Here is a 15,304-nt window from a genome sequence, read left to right as displayed (position 1 = left end):
CAGATGTTTTCATTAATAGCAGCTTTATAATCGGTTCAGATACTCTCAGTACTTGCCGCTCTGTAATTAATACAGTTAATATCAGTAATATCAGCTGTTTTCAGTTCCACAGATGCATGCTGTGAAGGGGTTTATTGAGGGTCTGGGTAATAAGGGTGTCTGATGTGCTTAATGTCTAAGTAAGTGAAAGCTGTGCGTTAATGTATTGATTGCACCACGTAACTGACTGCTTCTTATTCCACTGAAATGCAAATTGTAGTAACTGTGACTGCTTGCTGGAACTGGTTTCCACATTGTGAAACGAGACAGGCTTATGATGAGATAATGAGCCTCGGATACTGATCGAAGCAGGACAATGTTGCGAGATTTATATTGTTAACTCTATGATTACTGTGAAATCAATTGGCCATGTGGAGTTCTGTGACGAACTAACTCATTTCTGGGGGTCTTGCGAACAAGAATAAAACAATCAGGGTTGTTTAGTAAGAAAAAACGGTGAATATGAAACGCAGGACAAACCTACATCTTATTGTAGAGGTCGAGATGCAGCACCGCAGTGAGCAGCTGAACTGTACGGTCTGCCGAGAGGAGGAACGGGGTGGGATAATTTTACTTGAGGGAAAGGACCAGGCTCTGAGTGGGCGGGCCGGGGTCTGAGGGGGCGGTCCCGGGTCTGAGGGGACGGGCCAATGTCTTATTTAAGGTTGAGTGCCATCTGTTCCGAACTTCACAGAATTCCAGGGGAGTAAAAGATCAGATAATATTTGCGAGAAGATCGAGAGAAAAAATGTGAAATATAGTTTCGTAAAACACCCGCTGTTCCTCACTATGCCAGAATTAAACAGTGACTCCCTAAAACTTACATGTGATTTTATTTCGGGGACAGTTAAAAGTTCGGGTCAAGACATTGACTATTTATAAATTTCAATTACTAGGGTCCTGAAATTGATGCTTTTTGATTCTGCCGAGATGCGAACCTGATGTTTCCTGGGTTCTGGATCGCAATTCACCCACCACCTAAACCCACGTTATAATAACAACCTTGTTGTTTACTCGATAAATATTGAGACAGGTCGGGACACCGCAATCTCTCTGGCGCCGTTTCGGAATCTCCGCCTCTGCCGGGCGAGTCCCAGCAGTTCTCCCGCACCCACCTGTCGGGACAAGACAACATTTCCACAGAAGGATGATTTTTAAAATGTGAGTTGCCCTGTGCAGTCCTTCTAACTGGTGAGCTGTAACCGCAGCAATGTACAAACACGGCCTCCCGGCTCCAGATATTTTATTGGTGCTATTTAAGGTATCCTTCCACAGGCTCTGGATTGGGCCTCGATTGTCGGCATTAATCCGATCCTGGGGGAGAATATTATGGCCTGGGTGTTCCTTCCTGGCATTAACTTCCTTTCATTTCTGGTGTTCCTGTTGAATGTATTATTTATCTAACAACTATCAGGAGAGAATGAACAGGCTGAGGCTCTTTTCTCGACTAAAGTGAAGACTGGCACATGACCAGTCTTTCATATTATGAAGGTGTTCGCTCGGGTAGATGCAGAGAGGATGTTTCCAACTCAGTGCAGTCCGAAACTAGAGGCCATAATTATAAGATAGTTGCTAATAAATCCAATAAGGAATTCAGGACAAACTCCTTTATTCAGAGACTGATGAGAATATGGAAGTCACTACCACGTGGAATTGTTGAGGCGAATAGCAGAGCAGCATTTAATGGGAAGGTAGATAAATACATGAGCGGGATAGCAATAGAAGGATATGTTGATAGGCTGAGATGAAGTAGTGCGGGATGGGCGTCATGTGGAGCATAAATCCCAGCATAGACTTGTTGGGCCGAATGGCCTCTTGCTGTGCGGTAAAACAGTATTTTTTTCATTATACCAGCTCTTCCATTAACACAGATACTGTCAGTAAAATCAGCTCTATAATCAGTGCAGACACTCTCAGTCATATCAGCTCTATAATCAACACAGGTACTGTCAGTCATATCAGCTCGATAATCAATTCAGGTACTGTCAGTAACATCAGTGCTACAATGAGTACAGATACTGTCAGTAACATCAGCTCGCTAATCATCAAATATACTGTCAATAATATCAGCTCCATGATCAGTGCAGATACTGTCAGTAATATCAGCTCTATAATCAGTTCAGATACTGTCAGTAATATCAGTGCTACAATGAGTACAGATACTTTCAGTAACATCAGTGCTACAATGAGTACAGATAATGTCAGTAATATCAGTGCTACAATGAGTACAGATACTGTCAGTAACATCAGTGCTACAATGAGTACAGATACTGTCAGTAATATCAGTGCTACAATGAGTACAGATACTGTCAGTAATATCAGTGCTACAATGAGTACAGATACTGTCAGTAATACCAGCTCTATAATCAGTACAGATACTGTCAGTAATATCAGCTCTTTTGAGTTTCACAGATGCCATGTCGGGATTTGAACTCAGGAACTTTAGGATCCTGGTGCAGTTTTGTCACCACTGGGCTTGAAATTGCGAACGGTCCCGAAACCCCAATGCCATGCCACATTACCTCGCCACATTATTTCAGGGACTCTATAGTCGCTCTGATGCTCCGACGCGGGATAATAACGTACCCCCACTGGTTTTCTGCCAACCGGGGGTTCTATTTCACACACAAACCCACTGGAGTCATTATCAGGAGCGGGGCCCGGGACGCTGTATCATTAAATCTCTGATTGTCCCTTAGTGTGGGAGGGAGTTTAAGCCACTGGAGTTTGTATAAGGAGCGGGGACCAGGACCCGGTATCAATAAATCTCTGATTGCCCCTCAGTATGGGAGAAGGTTTAACCAACTGGAGTCTGTGTAAGGAGCGGGGCCCAGGACCCTGTATCAATAAATCTCTAATTGTCCCTCAGTGTGGGAGAAGGCTTAACCCACTGGAGCCTGTATAAGGAGCGGGGCCAGGGACCCTGTATCAATAAATCTCTGATTGCCCCTCAGTGTGGGAGAGAGTTTAACCCACTGGAGTCTGTATAAGGAGCGGGGCCGGGGACGCTGTATAATAAATCTCTGATTGTCCCTCAGTGTGGGAGGAGGTTTAACCCACTGGAGTCTGTATAAGGAGCGAAATTTCGGGGCGTTACTGTTCAATTCTGACTGGGCACCGAGGGATCAGTGGGTGTTTTTAACAAAATTGATATTACAAAGTTTGTCCTAGATTCTCTCGCACCGATTATTTGATCTTTTCTCTCTTGGAATTCTGCGAAGTTCAAAACAGATGGAACTCAACCTTAAATAAAACAGCCAAACATATCCGTTTAAAGGGAATGATCAAACATTCCAGCACTGAATTCAATGTGGAGGGAGAGTTCACATGAAGACAAATATTGGGGGATTTTTGGGACCGCTGCTTCAGGCTGTGCTTCCAGCACGAATCAATCCTTAATCCTGGTCAAAAACAGAGGGGAAATCAGAGAGAAATGGGGAAAATATCGCAATCGGTCCCTGGGATTGATCACAATAATCCGTCCCTCGGGATTATCACCACAATCTGTCCCTGGGATTGATCACAGGAATCCGTCCCTCGGAATTATCACCACAATCTGTCCCTGGAATTGATCACAGGAATCCGTCCCTCGGAATTATCACCACAATCTGTCCCTGGGATTGATCACAGGAATCCGTCCCTCGGAATTATCACCACAATCTGTCCCTGGGATTGATCACAGGAATCCGTCCCTCGGAATTATCACCATAATCTGTCCCTGGGATTGATCACAACAATCCGTCCCTCGGAATTATCACCTCAATCCGTCCTCAAACACTTTCTCACTGCGGACACTTCCATCCCAGGGAATGGATATTTATTCAAAAGCAAAATACTGCGAATGCTGGAAATCTGAAATAAAAACAGAAAATGCTGGAGAAGCTCAGCAAGTCAGACAGCATCTGTGGAGAAAAAAACAGAGTTAATGTTTCAGGTCGAAGACATTTCTTTAGAACGGGAAGGTGTGCAATGAGTCAAATTTTTGAGCAAGTGCAGAGCTAGGGCAAAGGGATAATTCTAACTGTTTGATAACCTCCCTGAAAATGAGGATAATCCAATCTTTATACCGACCACAGCTCAGGAATAGTCCTTTCTGGATTTAACAATGTAACGGGTGTATCTGCTGAATATTTACCATGATAAATTTAACTGTGGAAAGTCAGTGCTCATTTCACCAGTCACTGAGGTGATTGATGCTCAGGGACAGTTTAATTCGGCGGTTAAAAGGTTAATGTCCTCACTCACAGAAACAGCCTCCCCCTCAGCTCACTGACGCACACTGGCGCTTGGGTCCTGGATTGAAAGCGCGAAAACATCAGGGGCTTTTAGCAAACAATGTCCCAGATGGAAATGTAACAAGTTCTTTCTAACCAAGTATCTGATTTACTGAACTTCCCTGGAACAAGAAGAGTTAGTTAAATGAATAACTAACTCTGTTCACAGTTGAAGTGGCAGCGAACTGTCAAACCGGTTCGATCAGATTTCACCAGAAAGGCCGCTCCCTGTTCTCAAACAAACGAGGAATGTTTGAGTTGAAATCCATCCTGAGGTTTGACAGCAGCTTTCACACAGAGGGCGGAGTTCAGATCAAATTCACAATGAGTGACTTGTTCAAATAAAACAAGGAACTTCCAACTGATTGGTTGTAATGAAATAACAAGGATATCAGTTGCAAAATCTACACGGACATTGAGAGAGAGAAAATCCTTGCGGGATCAAGGTAAGTTGATGTAGCTTCTCAGCTTCATTTTGTGATTTTGTTATCGTTTTCTCCCTTTCCTCTTTGTTTCTAAAGTCGATTTCCCGCGGTCAGATATGTTTCCCGGCGTGGGGAGCTCTGTATTCATCGCGCGTGCAACAATTCACCGGGTGTTCGCTCGGACAGTGACTGAAGGCGGGCTATTTTGCACCGGGGATTTCAGTCAGTGGGTCGGTGTGGGACTGTGTTAGTGGGGTGTGGGTGTGGGAAGCGTTCAGTGGGTGTGGGACTGCGTCAGTCAGTGTTGTGTCGCTGTGAGACCTTCTCCTGATCTCAACTCGTCTCCCCACGGACACAATATTAGAAGAGCGGTTACAGGACAGAAAGCAGGAACATGAACTCTGGGAATTTACCATTTTAGAATTTGTAGTTCAGTAAACAAAAGTTGAACCTGGGTCCATGTAACTCCGTACGGATTTTTCCTGTAACACTGGCTCTTTTTACTCACTGGCCCGTTTGGTGCCCGGTACACTTTTATTTAACTGATCAAAGGCGGGACCAGCTGTTCAGGCCGAACACACAGTTCAGCTCAGTGAAGGGTTCACACATTCGCACTGGCCGATTATCGATCTCTGCCGGGCGCCTGGAAAATCAACCTCTGGTTACCTGAAGCCGGACTGAACGCGAACCAGTCACAGGATAGGAGCAATTTCGGAGATGAAACGTGTGGCGATTAATTACAATAATGAATTACTGTTTAATGCGGCACTGTCAGGTAGAAACGGACGCGCATTCGGTTGGAAAATCGAGCAGGGACTTTTGTTTTTGATAAATAAGTTCATGTTAATGAGGAAGTTATTTGCCAAACTGGCTCAACTGAAAAAAACAAAGGCCGCTCCCTTTAGAGAGAAATAAACTTCAGGAATGTTTTAGATCGAAACTGGTTCAGGGCTGAAACGATCTTTCACACAGATAGGAGGTCCCTGATCGTTAATCTTGGTAATTAGTGTAGTTACTTTTTATATCAACTGGTAGGAGGGTCCATCACTAATCTTTATATAAAAAGTAAGTACACAAATTTCCAACAGCTGGGAGGGTCCATCACTAATCTTTATCTCAAAAGTAACTACACAAATTACCAAAAGGTATTAGAGTCCATCGCAAATCTTTATATAAAAAGTAACGACACAAATTACCAACAGGTAGGAGGGTCCATCACGAATCTTTATATAAAAAGTAACTACATTAATCACCAACAGCAAAATATCTTTCGATAAGATGTAACTGCTCTAATTACCAACAGGTTGGAGGATGTCCGTGTGGGACTGGGTCAGTCTGGTGTCGGTGTGGAACCGGGTCACTGGGCTATTGGTGTGGTACTGCCTCAGTGGGGGTTGGGACTGGGCCAGTAGGGTGTCGGTGTGGGTTTGCATCGGTGGGTGTTGGTGTGGGTCTGGGTCAGAGGGGTGTGGGTGTGGGAATGGGTCAGAGGGGTGTTGGTGTGGGACTGGGTCAGTGGGGTGTGGGTGTGGGCCTGGGTCAGTGGGATGTCGGTGTGGGACTGGGTCTGTGGGGTGTCGGTGTGGGACTGGGTCAGTGGGGTGTCGGTGTGGGACTGGGTCAGTGCGGTGTGGGTGTGGGACTGGGTCAGTGGGCTTTCGGAGTGGGACTGGGTCAGTGGGGTGACGATGTGGGACTGGGTAAGTGGGGTGTGGGTGTGGGACTGGGTCAGTGGGCTGTCGGTATGGGACTGGGTCAGTGGGGTGTGGGTGTGGGACTGGGTCAGTGGGGTGTCAGAGTGGGACTGGGTCAGTGGGGCGTCGGTGTGGACTGGGTCAGTGATGTGTGGGTGTGGGACTGGATCAGTGGGGTGTGGGTGTGTGACTGGGTCAGTGTGGTGTGGTTTTGTGACTGGGTCAGTGTGGTGTCGGTGTGGGACTGTGTCAGTAAGGTGTCGGTGTGGGACTGTGTCTGTGGCGTTTCGGTGTAGGATTGGGTCAGTGGGGTGTGGGTGTGGGACTGGGCCAGTTGGTTGTCGGTGTGGGAATGGGTCGTTGGGGTGTGTGTGTGGGACTGGGACGGTGGTGTGCGTGGGGGACTGGGTCTGTGGGGTGTGGGTGTGGGTCTGGGTAGGTGGCGTGTAGGTTTGGGACTGGGTCGGTGGGGTGTGGGTGTGGGACTGGGTCAGTGGGGTGTCATTCTGGGATGAGGTCAGTGTGGTGTCGGTTTTGGACTTGGTCAGAGGGATATCGGTGTCCGAGTACGAAAGTGGGATGCAGATGGAGGGATGGGTCGGTGGGTTGTCTATGTGGCACTGTGTCTGTGGGGTGTCGCTGTGTGATTGGGTCAGTGTGGTGTCGGCGTCACACATATGTGAATAAAAATATTCCAATAGCCCCAGACTGTAAAATCGTGTGAAGGAACGTTTAGTTCATCAATTTTACCCGGTCCACATTGCGATGCTGAATATTCACTGCCTCAGGATTAAGGCTGGTGCTGACCTGAGCTGTGAGTAAATCTTACCAATGGGTGCTCCCAGGGCAGAGTCTCAGCCGTCTGGAATTTGTTTGTGGAGATCAGAAGGACTCACTGGAGTTCACTGGGCAGCTGTCTGTGTGACACCTGATGTGGAGCTTTGAACATAACATTCGATAAATGTTCAATCCCAGAGCTAACAGCTGTTGTACTGATGGGGGAGGAGGGACTTGGTATCATGTTTAAAAAGGGACCGCTCTCCTGCTCATTTTAATATTTCTGTCTAAACCCCCTATTAATATGATATTTATTACAGAGCATCAGAATCTGGAAATTTGTCACCACCATGGCTGAAGGTTCAAACAGGGGAGAAGTTCCAACATCATCAACAAGAATGAGAATGGACACAGGTAGGTTCAGAAAATTCTTCAAAATATAATTTCTGTCCTGACAAAGGGTCCAGATCACGAGCAAGAACCTGCAGCTCAAACAGGAAGAGGTAACATCACAGATACTGTGTAGATAGAGGTAAGTGAGTGACAATATAGAGGGACAGTGCAGTCACAGATGAAGGGATCTCCTGAGTACTGGAACTGTCCAATGGATACCTGGTGCTGGGGAATGTAAGGTGGATAGAGACAGTGACTCAGAGGATGGTCTTCCTGAGTAACAGTGTGAAACCAGGGAGCAGGGGGATACCCCGAGTGGGGCGGAGGTGAGAGGCAGGTAGGTCATAGGAATGGTAGAGTGATAGTGGTGCGATATTCCATAGTCAGTGGAATAGACGGACTCTTCTGCAGCCCTGAGCAGGTCCCGACTAGTAAGTTGCCTCCCTGGTGTCAGAGGGAAGAACATCCTGGAACAGGTGGGACCAACTCTGGGATGGAAACGAGAGCAGTGAATAGTTATGGTCGGAATCAATAACACGGATAAAAATACATTTATGGAGGGAATAATAAGGATTAGGGTCTGGACTAAAAACAAGGCCTCTAGCTGGTGATCTCCGAATTGCTTTGCACAGGGCTGCTGAAGGAGGTAAGCAAATGTATGGCTGCAGGGCTGTAGCAGGAGGGAAGGGTTCACGGTCTTGGGGACTGGAGTGAGTTCAGGGAGAAGGGAAGGGATGGTCACGGTGTGAACCGACCGATAATAGTTTTACAGACTGGGTGAATGGAGCAGTGGAAGGGTTTCAGCTGATATGACTGGAGGGTGGGAAATATCCGGGTCTGAGGCTAGAGAGTGGAATTAAGAAATCTGTTGGAGAAGAAACGGAAGATTTATGGAATGGTGAAAAGTTATTAGTGGGAAAATGGAAGGTGGTTTTGAAGTATTGAGTGATAAAGTCACTTGGTATTAAAAAAACGAAGAAACGAAAACGGGTCAACATTCCAATAAAATCGGATTGTGTGTTCTGTCTGTGAATCTACAAATCATTCCAAAGACATTCGGAAAGTCAGAAGTATAAGTGATGTGATTTCGTTTCGTTTCTAAGTTTTCACAGGACTCAGAGCGAAACGTTCTAGTTATAACATTTTGAGGGGAGAGAAAAATAGTCTGGACTCCAGTATTAATAAAGGGTTCAATGACAGAGCTGGAGCAATAATAACTTGCATTTATATAGCGCCCTTAATGTAACAAAACGTCCCAGGGAGCCTCACAGGAGCGATTATCAAACAAAAGTTGACACCGCGTCAAATAAGGAGATATTAGGATGGGTGACCAAAAGCTTGGTCAAAGAGGTAGGTTTTAAGGAGAGTCGAAAAGGAGAAGAGAGAGAAGGAGAAGTTTCGAACATAAGGATGTTCCAGGGTGCTGTGTTAACATAGAATCCATCTGAACGCAGTTAAGCAATAGGAAGGGAAATAGCACAATTCCCAGTGGGATTTGAAGACCAGTAATCAGTGGAGGTGAGATAGAGGGAGAACTGGGGGAAACTAGTTGTGGATGAAGTTTTGGGGAGATACAGAACATTTCCTTTATTTTCGAAAAATGATGGTGGAAGTGAAAATGTTGGTGTACTCCAGGAGGATGTGGGAGCATAGTTAGAGATAACTGTATAGAAGCTTTTGGATCTGAGAAACATCGCCGAGGTGGATAAATCACTGGGCCCAGAGATTACACACCCGAGGTTGTTAAAGGAAGTCAGAGAGGAGATAGGAGGGACTCTGACCATAATTTCTCAATCCTCGTTTGTTATCAAAAATATCCAGGTGGACTGAAGGAGCCCAAGTAATGTCTCTGATAAAATAGGAGAGTGGGTCAAGGGGTAACTGGAGACCAATTAGTCTCCGTCAGTCGTGGGCAAACTCCTCGAATCTGTAATTCCAGGTCGATTTAGTTAACATTTAGAGATACAGGGGATGATCAGGGGAGGCTGGAACTGATTCTCTGCAGACAAGTCGTACTTGACAAATCTGTTACAGCTTTGTTGAGAGGTGACGATATAGATCGATGCAATGTAGCCCAGGTGTTGTCTATGGGTTTTCAGAAGGTGTTTGATAATGTGATCACAGGAGGCTTCAGCCGTTTGGTACAAGAGGAAATGTAACCGCCCGGATAGAAAGTCGATAATGTGTTTAGTTTTCTCCATTTCTGTTCACAGATCCGAACACTGCAATCACTGAGTTCCTGACAAAGTGCGACGATTACCAGCTGTTCCAGATGACGAAATTCTACCGGGACAGACTAGAACAGGCGATTGAAGAAGTGGTGGACGGAGTCAGCTCATTGTTAACATACGCGAGGCATTTCAGTGGACAGGAACATCGGGTAAGTGGGAGGGACACAGAATGAGTTTGGATTATTTAAACATCACAGAACTAACAGGATATCATATCTTAGAATCGTAGAATGTGACAGGGCAGAAGCAGGCCAAATAGGAAAGAAATGGATCAAACTGAAAATGCAGTGAATCTGAAACAATGATACAAAGAGATGAAAATACCCAGTGGATCGGTCAGTGTCTGTACAAAGGCCAGGGGAACGGTTCAGGTATAACTCTTGTGTGGAACTGAAAACAAAAGGGAAACAGTTTAAGTGGGACTGGGAAAAGGAGTGACGAATATATTCAATATTATTCTTTACAGAAAGTCGTTGATCTCGTGGAGAAGGGAAACAGGGCGGACAGTTCCGACCTTCTCCTAAATCTGGTGATGGAGAAAGGCTCTCGGGCCCGAAGGGTGATGTGGGAATCCTTTGTGAAAATGCACCATGCGGTACCAAAGTTGGACAAAATACTAAAAGAGATGCAGGAACTTGGTACGGTAAAATCAGACACTGAATTCAATTTCAGATTGAAACACTACAGAATTTACTATAATATTACACAGATCTGATTTCATGAAAGCTCATTGATTTAAACAGGTCCTGATCCATTTGATTATATGAACATCGGACGAGGTTTATCTGAAATACCCAGTCACCTGAAAGGTAAGTGATGAAATGGGGATTTCAAACCGTTTATTTCACGTCTGAGAATCAGAATGTTTGACTGTAGCCGTTTAATTAGAGATTGTCACAATCTGGGAATCAGAAATACGAAGGGTGGAGGCAACAGAAATTAACCTCGTTTGGATTCATCATCAATCCTCAACTATTCTGCATAGATTCAAATTATACCACATACTATTTCTGACATATCCTGTAAATATACGGAAGTTGAATTTTTTCACTTGCTCCAAATGCTGATCACTATCAGTTCAGAAATCTCATACACATCTGGAAGGATTCAGATAAACCGTGATTCCCCATACAGACCTGGCAGGATCCCGATACACTGCGAATCCCAATACACACCCGGCACGGTCCAGGTACATTGTGAAACTCCATACACATTCAGCATGATCCTGATACAATGTAAATCTCCTCACACACCTGGCAGGATCATGATTCACTGTGAATCCCCAGGCACATCAGGCAGATTCCTGATAGTCTGTGAAATCCCATGCACAACTGGTTGGTTCCTGATAAAAAATGTGAAGTCCCGTACACACCTGACAGGGTCCCGATACACGGTGAAACCCCACATAAACCTGATAGGTTCTCGAACCACTGTGAATCCCCATACACATCTGGCAGTATCCAAATACACTGTGAACCCCCGAACACACCTTAAAAGATTCAGAGTCACTCTGAATCCCTTTACACACCTGGCAGGATCCTGATACACTGTCAATCGCCGGACCCAACTGGCAGGATCCTGATTCACTGTGAGCTCCATACACACCGCTCAGGTTTCTGAAAGACTATGAATCCCCATCCACACCTGGCAGGATATTGATACACTGTGAATCCCCATACACACCTGGCAGGAACCTGATACAATGTGAATCCCCATACACACCTCGCACGTTCCTGATGGACTTTGAATCCCCATACACACCTGGCAGGGTCCTGATACATTGTGAATCCCCATTCACACCTGGCAGGATCCTGATACACTGTGAATCCCCATACACACCTGGCAGGATCCTGATACACTGTGAATCCCCATACACACCTGGCAGGATCCTGATACACTGTGAATCCACACACACACCTGGCAGGACCCTGATGCAATGTGATTACCCTAACACACCTGGCACGATCCTGATGGACTTTGAATCCCGATACAAACCTGACAGGATCCTGATACACTGTGAATCCCCATACACACCTGGCAGGATCCTGATACACTGTGAATCCCCATGCACACCTGGCAGAATCCCTGATACACTGTGAATCCCCATCCACCTGGCAGGATCCTGATGTATTGTGAATCCCCGTACACACCTGGCAGGATCCTGATCCTTTATGGCTCCTCATACATATCTGGCAGGATCCTGATTCAATTTGAATCCCCATACAAACCGGGTAGGATCCTGATACACTGTGAAAACCCATAAACACCTGACAGATTCTGACAATTTGTGAATCCCCATGTACACCTGGGTGGTTCCAGAGACACTGTGAATCCCCATATACACCTGACAGGATCCTGATTCATTCCGAACCACCATAAACATCTGGGTGGCTTCTTACACACTGAATCCCCATACACACCTGGCTGGATCCTAATACACTGTGAATCCCCATACACACCTGGCAGGAACCTGATACAATGTGAATCCCCATACACACCTCGCACGTTCGTGATGGACTTTGAATCCCCATACACACCTGGCAGGGTCCTGATACATTGTGAATCCCCATTCACACCTGGCAGGATCCTGATACACTGTGAATCCCCATACACACCTGGCAGGATCCTGATACACTGTGAATCCCCATACACACCTGGCAGGATCCTGATACACTGTGAATCCACACACACACCCGGCAGGACCCTGATGCAATGTGATTACCCTAACACACCTGGCACGATCCTGATGGACTTTGAATCCCGATACAAACCTGACAGGATCCTGATACACTGTGAATCCCCATACACACCTGGCAGGATCCTGATACAATGTGAATCCCCATGCACACCTGGCAGAATCCCTGATACACTGTGAATCCCCATCCACCTGGCAGGATCCTGATGTATTGTGAATCCCCGTACACACCTGGCAGGATCCTGATCCTTTATGGCTCCTCATACATATCTGGCAGGATCCTGATTCAATTTGAATCCCCATACAAACCGGGTAGGATCCTGATACACTGTGAAAACCCATAAACACCTGACAGATTCTGACAATTTGTGAATCCCCATGTACACCTGGGTGGTTCCAGAGACACTGTGAATCCCCATATACACCTGAAAGGATCCTGATTCATTCCGAACCACCATAAACATCTGGGTGGCTTCTTACACACTGAATCCCCATACACACCTGGCTGGATCCTAATACACTGTGAATCCCCATACACACCTGGCAGGAACCTGATACAATGTGAATCCCCATACACACCTCGCACGTTCCTGATGGACTTTGAATCCCCATACACACCTGGCAGGGTCCTGATACATTGTGAATCCCCATTCACACCTGGCAGGATCCTGATACACTGTGAATCCCCATACACACCTGGCAGGATCCTGATACACTGTGAATCCCCATACACACCTGGCAGGATCCTGATATACTGTGAATCCACACACACACCTGGCAGGACCCTGATGCAATGTGATTACCCTAACACACCTGGCACGATCCTGATGGACTTTGAATCCCGATACAAACCTGACAGGATCCTGATACACTGTGAATCCCCATACACACCTGGCAGGATCCTGATACACTGTGAATCCCCATACACACCAGGCAGGATCCTGATACACTGTGAATCCCCATAAACACCTGGCAGGATCCTGATACATTGTGAATCCCCACACACACCTTGCAGGATCCTCATACACTGTGAATCCCAATACACACCCGGCACGGTCCAGATACATTGTGAAACTCCATACACATTTAGCATGATCCTGATACAATGTAAATCCCCTCAGTCACCTGGCAGGATCATGATTCACTGTGAATCCCCAGACACACCAGGCAGATTCCTGATAGTCTGTAAAATCCCATGCACAACTGGTTGGTTCCTGATAAAAACTCTGAAGGCCCGTACACACCTGACAGGGTCCCGATACACGGTGAAACCCCACATAAACCTGACAGGTTCCAGAACCACTGTGAATCCCCATACACATCTGGCAGTATCCAAATACACTGTGAACCCCCGAACACACATTAAAAGATTCAGAGTCACTCTGAATCCCTTTACACACCTGGCAGCTTCCTTATACACTGTGACTCCCCATGCACATATGCAAGGAACATGAAACTCTTCGAATCCCCATACACACCTGGCAGGATCCTGATACACTGAGAATCCTCATACACACCTGGCAGGATCCTGATTCACTCTGAATCCCCATGGACACCTGGTAGGATCCATAAACACTGCGAAACCCCATACATACCAGACATGATCTCGATACACGGTGAATCCACATTCACACTTAGCAGGATCCAGAAACTGTGCATCTCCATATACGCCTGGCAGGATCCTGAAAGAATTTGACTCCCCATACACACCTGGGAGGAATATGAAACACTTCGAATCCCCACACTAAACTGGCAGCATCTGGCTACACTGTCAATCACCGGACACAACTGGCAGGATCCTGATGCACTGTGAGCCCGAAAACACTGTTCAGGTTCCAGAAACACAATGAATCCCCATCCACACCTGGCAGGATATTGATACACTATGAATCCCCGTACAAACCTGGCAAGCTCCTAATACACTCTGAATCCCCATACACACCTGTCTTGATCCCGAAATTCGGTGAATCCCCATACACAACTGGAACGTGTCCGATACATTCTGAATCCCCATACACACCTGGCAGGACCCTGATACAATGTGACTTCCCATACACCCCTGGCGGAATCCTGATAAACTGTGAATCCCCATACACAACTGGCAGGATCCTGAAACACTGTGAATACCCATACACACCTGGCAGGATCCTGATACATTGTGAATCCCCATACACACCTGGCAAGATCCTGATACATTGTGAACCCTCATACACACCTGGCAGGATCCTGATACACTGTGAATCCCCATACACACCTGGCAGGACCCTGATACGCTGTGAATCCCCATACACACCTGGCAGGATCCCGATACGCTGTGATTCCCCACACACACCTGGCAGCAACCTCATAAACTGTGAAGCCCCATATACATCTGGCAGGGTCCAGATTCAATGTCAATCCCCATAAATATCTGACAGAACCTGATCGCTTGTGAATCTCCATACACACCTGGCCTGATCCTCATACAATCTGAATCCCCATAATTAACTGGCGGGATCCTGATTCACTTTGAATCCCCATGGACACCTGGTAGGATCCAGAAACACTGCGAAACCCCCCACACACCTGTCTGGATTGCGATACAAGGTGACTCCCCATTCACACCTGGCAGGATCCTGAAACGCTTTGAATCCCCATAAATACTGGGCAGGAACCTGAAACACTCTTCATTCCCTTACACACCTGGCAGGATCCTGAAACACTGTGAATCCCCATGAACACTTGGCAGACGCTTGATACCCGGTGAATCCCCATACAGAGCTGGCAGGATTCTTAT

The 15,304-nt window shown here is 46.3% G+C and overlaps 1 protein-coding gene across 1 annotated transcript in view; it reads left to right on the top strand.

Moving 5' to 3' along the window:
- The first annotated feature begins 4,721 nt into the window (after window positions 1-4,721).
- The window catches only part of LOC137314023 (NACHT, LRR and PYD domains-containing protein 3-like), a 32,268-nt gene continuing 21,685 nt past the window's right edge, over window positions 4,722-15,304 (top strand). The window contains exons 1-5 of the mRNA XM_067979716.1: window positions 4,722-4,759; window positions 7,530-7,623; window positions 9,816-9,982; window positions 10,300-10,471; window positions 10,577-10,642. Of these exons, the coding sequence (XP_067835817.1) occupies window positions 7,560-7,623; window positions 9,816-9,982; window positions 10,300-10,471; window positions 10,577-10,642 (469 nt within the window). The 5' untranslated portion in view covers window positions 4,722-4,759; window positions 7,530-7,559. The remainder of the gene's footprint in view (window positions 4,760-7,529; window positions 7,624-9,815; window positions 9,983-10,299; window positions 10,472-10,576; window positions 10,643-15,304) is intronic.

Source organism: Heptranchias perlo, unplaced genomic scaffold (genome assembly GCF_035084215.1).
Source record: "Heptranchias perlo isolate sHepPer1 unplaced genomic scaffold, sHepPer1.hap1 HAP1_SCAFFOLD_50, whole genome shotgun sequence".
NCBI classification, from domain to species: domain Eukaryota; kingdom Metazoa; phylum Chordata; class Chondrichthyes; order Hexanchiformes; family Hexanchidae; genus Heptranchias; species Heptranchias perlo.
This window is presented reverse-complemented; position numbering and strand designations above follow the sequence as displayed.